The sequence below is a fragment of the Xyrauchen texanus genome, chromosome 35 (genome assembly GCF_025860055.1).
Source record: "Xyrauchen texanus isolate HMW12.3.18 chromosome 35, RBS_HiC_50CHRs, whole genome shotgun sequence".
In the NCBI taxonomy this organism is placed as follows: Eukaryota; Metazoa; Chordata; class Actinopteri; order Cypriniformes; family Catostomidae; genus Xyrauchen; species Xyrauchen texanus.
Genome location: NC_068310.1, coordinates 37,216,645 through 37,226,709, shown reverse-complemented (window position 1 = coordinate 37,226,709; position 10,065 = coordinate 37,216,645). Strand labels below are relative to the sequence as shown.

Sequence of the window (10,065 nt, the reverse complement as noted above, 5' to 3'; positions counted from 1 at the left end):
CTACATGCACAAAATACATATATTGATCTCTGACTTTTATGGTAAGGTTTAACAACAGCAATGGAAACAACAGGAAATCATGAGTTCAACAGAGCTTCCCTTGTATATGTGGTGGTCTCGTTTATACTCCTGTCTCTTGGCCACACCAATCACAGATGCAGGGCCGGTTCTAGACATTTGGAGGCCCTAGGCAAAATGTATGTTGGAGGCCCCCCGCCATGCCCTCCTCCCCTCCACCTTTCAGAATTCACGAGTTCACACTTACATCAAATTAAATAGAGTAAAGATTATGTGTATTTGGCATGCTGTCTAGGGGAGGGGTCCAGGCTCTGAATTTTGGCCAGATTTACACAGTATTACATTGGATTGCATTGTATTTTGGATTGTGTTGTTTACATCCAGTAAGATTATTGGATTATCAGATTATTTTTTTTTTTGTTGTTTACGTTAATTAAAGTTACATTAATATGCACATTTAAGTAAAAATATAAAAAATACTGATAACAGGTTTTGTATAAATAAAATGGTTAGGAATCATATTTGTTTTCAAGTCTTTTTTATTAAATGATGTTTTATTAACAAAGTTCGGGAGGAGCACATTCAGATAATCAACGAGATAAGAGGTATATATACTGCAGACTTACCTCTGTTCATTGACAGTTTATCAGCATCCCTCCACCGCCCCCATCTCCTCACTTTGATTTTTAATAATCTCATCTTTTTTTTTTTAGCAGTCAGGAAGTTTTTTGCAGTAATTTGTTCAGTAATTTATTTATGGTAACACACTAACCCACTATTTGGGATAATGAACAGTTTTGTTTTTGATAGACTAAATATAGTCATATTAGGTATGTATTGTAGAGAAATACCTTGATACACAAATCAGCTGCTAGTGGAAGTGAAAAGACAAGTTCATTTCGTCAACTGTAATTGTGTGCTTATTCATATGCTTAAGATTGCATACTTATTTTCAATAAATATTGCAACAGTATTTATGATTGGAAAATGAAAAAAATGAAGTCTATTATGGTCTATAGTCTATTATGATAGACTAGAGCAGTTAATGTAGGCTAAACATCTGCGTTTTAGAAGATATACAGACTGTTTTAAAACATAATAAACAATGCTTTAGTATAGTGCGTTTGCTCTTTGACTGACAAACTTGACTTTTTCTGTAGTAGGCTATTTTGCGAGTCAGCTCCTGACTAGGGCTGGAAATCGATTGTAGCTACATACGCTCGGATTCAAAGTGTCAGAAGCGAATTCAGTCCATCAACGGTGCTCGCGCTCTTTTGAACTGGAAATAACCGTCAAATGATCCATCTCAAAATGACGCTGATCGTTAGAATCAGTTTATTTTTTACAATACATTACAATCACTCAAAAATAGATGATACCTGAATCACGAGCTGCACTTTCTTTGCGTGCCTGCTTAGCCTTACGCTTAGCAGCCCCTGAAGGATGAGTTCGCTTCGGCGCCATCAGATAAATTTGCAGAAAAGTTGGATTTTATTCATCTACAATCTCTTCATTCATAAATTCAGAGGTTGGGAGTGACTCGCATGTAAACGGTGATATTAATTGGTTTAACTACAGGTGAATGACAATTGTTATATCCAATGGACAAACAGCATAGTATTTTGCTGCTCTTGATTGGTGGATAAGCATGTGTATATTTTGGAGGCCCCGCCTCCAAGGCCGAGGCGCTAGGCAACTGCCTAGTTCGCCTATAGGTAGCGCCGGCCCTGCACAGATGGAGACATAATCCTGGAGTAATGCAGGAGGCAAAATGTATGCATGCTTTGTTGATTTAAAAAAAGCATTCGATTCCATCTGGCATGATGGTCTATATTATAAAATTCTACAATCCGGCATTGGGGGTAAAATGTATGACACTATCAAATCTACGTATTCAGACATCAGGTGCACGGTTAAAATTGGCAATAAAAGAACAGAATTTTTCACTCAATGGTGAGGAGTGAGACAGGGCTGCAGTTTGAGACCAACTCTGAGTTCAACATTTACATTAATGAGTTAGCAGTGCTACTGGAACAATCTGCAACACCCGGTCTTACTCTAAATCATTCTGAAGTTACATTTCTTCTCTATGCAGATGATCTGGTGCTGCTGTCAGCTACTGCACAAGGGCTACAGCAGCACCTGGACCTGCTGGAGAACTACTGGCAGAACTGGGCCCTGACAGTCAATCTGAACAAAACTGGGGGAGTTCAGATCAGATGCTGGTGTTACTGGAGGAGATCAGATCAGATGCTGGTGTTACTGGAGGAGATCAGATCAGATGCTGGTGTTACTGGGGAGATCAGATCAGATGCTGGTGTTACTGGGAGAGATCAGATCAGATGCCGGTGTTACTGGGGGAGAACAGATCAGATGCTGGTGTTACTGGGGGAGATCAGATCAGATGCTGGTGTTGCTGGAGGAGATCAGATCAGATGCCGGTGTTACTGGGGGAGATCAGATCAGATGCCGGTGTTACTGGGGGAGATCAGATCAGATGCTGGTGTTACTGGGAGAGATCAGATCAGATGCAGGTGTTACTGGGGGAGAACAGATCAGATGCTGGTGTTACTGGGGGAGATCAGATCAGATGCTGGTGTTACTGGGAGAGATCAGATCAGATGCAGGTGTTACTGGGGGAGAACAGATCAGATGCTGGTGTTACTGGAGGAGATCAGATCAGATGATGGTGTTACTGGGGGAGATCAGATCAGATGCTGGTGTTACTGGGGGAGATCAGATCAGATGCCGGTGTTACTGGGGGAGATCAGATCAGATGCTGGTGTTACTGGGGGAGAACAGATCAGATGCTGGTGTTACTGGAGGAGATCAGATCAGATGCTGGTGTTACTGGGGAGATCAGATGCTGGTGTTACTGGAGGAGATCAGATCAGATGCTGGTGTTACTGGAGGAGATCAGATCAGATGCTGGTGTTACTGGGGAGATCAGATGCTGGTGTTACTGGAGGAGATCAGATCAGAGGCTGGTGTTACTGGGGGAGATCAGATCAGATGCTGGTGTTACTGGGGGAGATCAGATCAGATGCTGGTGTTACTGGAGGAGATCAGATCAGAGGCTGGTGTTACTGGAGGAGATCAGATTAGATGCTGGTGTTACTGGGGGAGATCAGATCAGATGCTGGTGTTACTGGGGGAGATCAGATCAGATGCTGGTGATACTGGAGGAGATCAGATCAGATGCTGGTGTTACTGGGGGAGATCAGATCAGATGCTGGTGTTACTGGGGAGAACAGATCAGATGCTGGTGTTACTGGAGGAGATCAGATCAGATGCTGGTGTTACTGGAGGAGATCAGATCAGATGCTGGTGTTACTGGAGGAGATCAGATCAGATGCTGGTGTTACTGGAGGAGATCAGATCAGATGCTGGTGTTACTGGGGAGATCAGATCAGATGCTGCTGTTACTGGAGGAGATCAGATCAGATGCTGGTGTTACTGGAGGAGATCAGATCAGATGCTGGTGTTACTGGAGGAGATCAGATCAGATGCTGGTGTTACTGGAGGAGATCAGATCAGATGCTGGTGTTACTGGAGGAGATCAGATCAGATGCTGGTGTTACTGGGGAGAGCAGATCAGATGCTGGTGTTACTGGGGAGATCAGATCAGATGCTGGTGATCACTGGGGAGATCAGATCAGATGCTGGTGTTACTGGAGGAGATCAGATCAGATGCTGGTGTTACTGGGGAGATCAGATCAGATGCTGGTGTTACTGGGGAGATCAGATCAGATGCTGGTGTTACTGGAGGAGATCAGATCAGATGCTGGTGTTACTGGGGGAGAACAGATCAGATGCTGGTGTTACTGGAGGAGATCAGATCAGATGCTGGTGATACTGGAGGAGATCAGATCAGATGCTGGTGTTACTGGGGGAGAGCAGATCAGATGCTGGTGTTACTGGGGGAGATCAGATCAGATGCTGGTGTTACTGGGGGAGATCAGATCAGATGCTGCTGTTACTGGAGGAGAACAGATCAGATGCTGGTGATACTGGAGGAGATCAGATCAGATGCTGGTGTTACTGGGGGAGATCAGATCAGATGCTGCTGTTACTGGAGGAGGACCATCATGCATCAGTTGCAGCTAAATTCAGAAACCAATTACTGCCTTAATGTACTTTATTCACAGTACTTCTATTCTCTTGTTTGTAATGTCCTGTTAAATGCTTATTTTATTTTATATTGTATAGTGTATACTGTTATTATTGTTTTTATTTTATTCATTACTGGCACCTTATTTTAATTCTATCTTTATTATTATTATTTGTCTTGTCATTATCTGTTTTGTGTATTAATGCTTTGGCAATATTTTATGTAAACACAATCATGCCAATAATGTACTTTAAATTGAATTGAGCGAGAGAGAGCACAGGTAGAGAAAGAGAGAGAGAACACAGGTAGAGAAAGAGAGAGATTAACTAAAGGGTAACACAGTAACGGCTACATACAACAGTATGTCACTGGACGTAACAATAGGGAGGTCAGTTTTGTGGACTTAAATCTCAAAAGAACCTTAATCTTAAAAACCACCTCTGTTTTCATTTCCTTTATCTATTTATTAATATCTTATCTCTATCTTGTTGTATTGTTTGTGCACTTGAAGCTTGTCACCAAGACAAATTCATTGTATGTGTAAAAATTGACAATAAAGCTCATACTGAAATAATCATTCTAAACAATGATAATACAATTCTGTGTATTGTGCTCAAATGATAAACATATGGCAGTAAATCATTTCCAAAGCATTACTAATGGTAGATGCCGACTCGTCTTCCCATCGCATGTACACGCCTGTGAGCATCACATGTACTCGATTCATGAATCATATCGAGAAGCAATGTGTGCAATCGATTCTCCCATCACCAGAGTTTATAATACTAAAACAATAATGAATCAACACAACTTTAAACTTAAGCAACATTTAATAACATTGCATTGTTTTCAAATATGTTTAAATGGAAAAATACAGACGCTTAATGTAAATCATTATATGTGACACTTGACCTGAACACGACAAATGAACCAAATCTAATCCTGTTCTGAAAACAGTTTCACAGGCTAATAACATCAACGACAGATGTTTACACCGTTACTGTATGACACAGTCGGGTCATCACAGGCCTTTGCGCTTCATCAGCTTTTTCTTCTTCAGCGCAGCGAGTTTCAGTTTCTTCTTGTTTATTTGAGACTTTGGAGCGTCGACTTCTATCTGAACGGGTTTCTGCTCCGCTGGAGTTACAAACACATCGTCTGTGACGTCCTGCGACATCACTTCCTGTCCTGCTTTCCGCTTGTCCTTCTTGATCTCCTTCACCATCTGTCTCTCCTTCTGTTTAGCCGCCATGGCCAAACGAATCATTCGCCGATGCTGCAAACAAAAACATCAATGTGTCCAATAACGTGTTTCAGATCACGTGACAATCACTGAACAGCGAGAAGCTTCTTACCATGTTGGGCGACTGGAAATGCGGATTTTCATACAGGGTGGGTCCGCCGAAGCTGCCCTGGAATATCTTGATGAGGTTCAGAACAAAGCGAGGACCGATTTCAACGAGAGACGCGTCTTCTTCAATGATCTACGGATGACATCACAACCGTCGATTAAAAAAAACCCTTCAGTGTTAAAACATTCAAATCAGCATCCTGGAGTATTTATGATCTCACCTGATAGTTTCTGAACCATATTCTGTTGTCTGCGATAGTGAACGTGAACACGTGATCCACAAACGGCTGACTCCTCGGGTGATACTGAGGTGTGGAGAAGACCTACAAGACCAACAGCAGTTCATTGAGTGTAAAGGACAAAGACTGAAAGAGCTAAAGCAGATAGACACATTTTTCATGGCTATGACGTCTTATGAAGCTTACTCAATATATTAAAAACCCCACAGGAAAGAAAACTGCTCTCGTGGAGTTTAAAGAAGAAAACGCTGACCTGAGTGAAGAGTTCTTTTAACAGCCCATAATGAGGCTCCTGGTCAAATTTCTATAAAGTGACAGAAAACATTGTTGTCATGATCATGTTTGTGTGTGTTTGTGATCTTTAAGTGTGTTTTTACTCACCGGGTCAAACGACAGCAACGGTCTGGAGCCTTTTAAACAGTTCCCCGTCATTTTCAGCTCAGCGAGTGTGTGAACTAAACAAACATTTACATCAAATCAAACCTTTATTTTTAAATACAACACAGTGAGGAATATATGTGGAAATAATGAAGGAATTCATTTGTACCATTTTGAACCAGAAATTTGGCAGACGGTCCGTTAGGGACGTTTGAGATCCTGGAAAAGAAGAGTTTATTTGACTCACGATGAAAATTGAACACAGTAAATGACCTTTCATACTTTATTAGAAACTGAAAAACTAACTGGAGTGACAATTTCAAACAATGTCTGGACAAAACGAAAGTGTTTTTGACAGTAACAGCTCGCCAGAGTGGACAGAATAAAGTATCGGCTGATAAACATCTTCCTGCCATTGGTCCACAACATCAGTGGGTGTGGCCTGAAGCTCCACCTACTTTGAGGCAACTACTAATTCTGGTTCTGTTCTTTAATCAGTCAAGACCGGTCAACATGAACACACTGAATAACTGCAGATATCATCGAGCTGGTGCAAACTTTCCTACATCTGTACAAGCGCTCATGAAGAGACACTTTCTAAGACCATGTCATGTAGTTTTGTAATTAGTCTCCAAAAGAAATCAAATCTACTCAAACTCTTTAAGTGCCCATTCACTCAATATATTGTTGTTTTATATTCTGCTTTATTCATGTGCTGAAAGTCATTCACACATCTGCCCAAAGATAGGGCCTGAAATCATCATTTCTGTCTGTCTGACACCCCATAATTCACACATCTGTGCAATAGTATCAGTGTCATCAAAATATAAATATTATGGCCGCATGTAGCATGTTAGCGTTGTGAATGCAAAATGTAAACAAGACAAATTACACATTTTCTACAGCATATATATATTACTTTAAATCATCATTAAGTGGTTAAAACAGCTTTGTGGCTTGACATCATTGATAACACATTTTAATGTCATGTTAGCTGAAGTTTCACATGTAGATTTGCATGTCCTGATTAGGGCTGGGACAACGCGTCGACGTCATTGATGATGTCGACGCAAAATATGCGCGTCGATTCGTCAGACCCAAAACAAAGATGGCGGCGCCGGAGAGTAGTAGCAACACGAGTGGCTCCTCACACTATCAGAAGTGCAAGGCGGCATGCATTCGTTCCTCTAAAGTATGGGAATTATTTTACATTAAAGGAAACAATTCCGTGATATGTTGTCTTTGCAAAATGGAGATGGCCTTCCATTCTAGCACCACAGCAATGTACCAGCATCTGAAGAGGCGCCGCGCGCGCACACACACACACACACACACACAGTATTCTTAAGGTGAAAGGAAAGTGTCAGAGTGTAAGTTGTTATTTGCATGTGAATGAAGATGCTTTTTTTCACTATGTTCAACATAAATGTTGAATTCTGAATGTTTATTTTCATTATTTATTTTTTGTTGGAAAAGCACTTTCTGTATTAGCTTAAAGCCCTCAAGTTTACATTGGTTACTGTATTCTTTCAATTGCTCTAAACAAGTATTTTGGGTGACCTTTTTATTTTGTTATTGAATGCTAGACATCAAGTAGTTGTTATTTTATTCTGAATGAAGAATTACAAGATGCACTTTTTTCAGTAAGCTAGGCCGTTGTGTTTTCAAGGTTTTATTGAATGCTACCTCTGACTAAGAATGCATTACTTTGCACTTGTATAGTCTATTATTTTGGCATTTTAAGAGCAATAAACATATATTGCAATGTTAAGGAATTCATTTTGTTTTTCATTCAGATATGTAAATCAACATGTATAAATTGCTATTAGTCAATTAATGGGGAGATAATCGAAATTGAACTGGGAAAAATCATCGTTAGATTAATCGATGCATCGAAAAAAGAATCGCTAGATTAATCGTTTAAAAAATAATCGTTTAGCCCAGCCCTAGTCCTGATATTTAAACGCTGCTCTAAATGAGTCGTCTAACGGAGTTAGTGAGTAAGCCGGGCTGGAATACACGTGTCGGGCTCGGGTACCGCTCTCATGATGCCATCTGACGTATGAATGTCATTCCGTAATTATTTCCCTCACAAATTAAAATCATGTTCTGTCCTAGAGAGATTATTAAAGGTTGCGATTTAATGAATTAAATATACAGTTTCGCATGTGCTGTGCGCTTCACATGCGAGTTCTCGTGAAGTCGGTGAAACACAAAGTGCTCGAACCTTTTAGAGATCCTCGAATCACACACAGAAAACACCATCATGAGCATCACAGAGTGCCAATTCACTTTGTATACAGACTACATATTTATTTGATTAAATAGAAGCCTTTTAATCAATAATAATCACTTTGAGTCATGTAGTGACCATCTTTCCCGAAAATGAGAAGCTACCGTCAAAAACACACAGAAATGAAGAAGGATTCAAAATAAAAGCTCCATTTAAATGGAAAAAACGATGACAGGAATATCACTACCGTATATGTGTAATATTAACCGTAACGCTACTAATAATAAATCACTGGTGATTGGGTTATATTTAATCAATATCTCACATGTCGCGCGGCACCTTTTCTCACAAAAAAATATCTGTTGTATTTTGGATTATGCAGTGAGGTTCTGTACAAAAGCACTTAATAATAATAATACAATATTAAAATGAATTGTTCTTTTATCATTTGATTAAAGTTTGAATGAATCTCATTTTGATGATACAATTGAAATAAATTGTTGATAAGGAATTCAGAAAGAAAATGGTATTGGGACATTTCCCCTCATACATAAGTGTTATAATGAATGTTATAATGAATGTTTACTCACCACATGTACAGATCCTGCTTCTTCTTGGCTTCAAAGAAGATGCACTTATTACAGTTTTTGATTTCACACACCTGAAATGAACCAGTAAGAAACAAACTTGTAAGAGATGATGAAAATAAATCTGTACATGGTTTCATTGGACGAGTTCATTACCTCATTAACCACAAACAGTTTGTCTTTTCTGTCCATTTTGGTGTCTGTGAAAACAATAAAAATCGTCAGAGATTTGTAAACTTCACAAATGAATGACAATATTTGTGTTTCTCCTGGTTTAAGTTTGTGTTTTACCAGCTTTACTGTGTGGCATTATAGTCTTTAAGTCCTGCATCAGGTGTCTCGTCCTGAAGTTGATTCCACGAGAGGAAAACACCAAAACTCTCTCTTTATTTGTCCATTTACCCTTATAAATATGAATATAAGTTTATAACTCACTCACCATCGAATGCACATGTAGTACCATCATCAGTGACACAAAACACATCAAACATATTAACTACATGAAACGGTCTCATACACACAATATAGTACACATTTATTTACTGCTTTAAATGAGCATGAATCCATTAGAATCATTCAGTTGCTTCGGATCGATTGATTTGGACTCACCATGCTGACGGGCGGCGGAACGGTGATAATATTCGTTTGTTCTTTTGATTTTTCATTCTGTTGTTCATTCTCCGCAATGAATGTCACTCTCTTCGTGTTTTTCTGTGTTTGTGATCTTTTCCTTCGATTAATTTTCACTCGTTTTGCGCTGTTTTCTGCAGACGTGTCCGCCGCACGTTTCCCTCCGCGCGCTGCCATCTTCCTCACATACGTCATCAGCGGAAGCGGAAGTGGAGTCACACAAACACATTCAATAAACTGCGTGAGATCAAGCGCAGAAATATGAGTTTAATGTGACACAATGAGTTCAGCGTTTAATGAAGGAACGAAAGGGTCAGATGATGATGAAGAGGAGACGAAGGAGAGAGATCATGATGATGAAGATGAAAAAGAGGAGATGAAACAGAGAGATCATGATGATGAAGGGTTCTCATTGCTGTTAGATTTCCCTGTTGAGATCAGCGAGAGACGCCCAACCTGCAACACATGCTGGTGAGTGTGTGCGTGTGTGTTTGTGTGTGTTTATGTGAGTGAGTGTG

At 40.0% G+C, this 10,065-nt stretch overlaps 1 protein-coding gene across 1 annotated transcript; it reads right to left on the bottom strand.

Annotated features, from left to right (window-relative positions):
• Positions 1–4,953: 4,953 nt before the first annotated feature.
• Positions 4,954–10,059, bottom strand: LOC127629033 (ribosome biogenesis protein BRX1 homolog). The gene is made up of 10 exons (XM_052106050.1): positions 9,527–10,059; positions 9,209–9,320; positions 9,074–9,117; positions 8,921–8,991; positions 6,267–6,316; positions 6,101–6,174; positions 5,973–6,023; positions 5,702–5,803; positions 5,485–5,613; positions 4,954–5,405 (listed from the first exon to the last, which is right to left on the bottom strand). Exons 1-10 carry the CDS (start codon positions 9,740–9,742, stop codon positions 5,151–5,153), a joined length of 1,104 nt encoding a protein of 367 aa, XP_051962010.1. The 5' UTR covers positions 9,743–10,059; the 3' UTR covers positions 4,954–5,150.
• Positions 10,060–10,065: the final 6 nt, after the last annotated feature.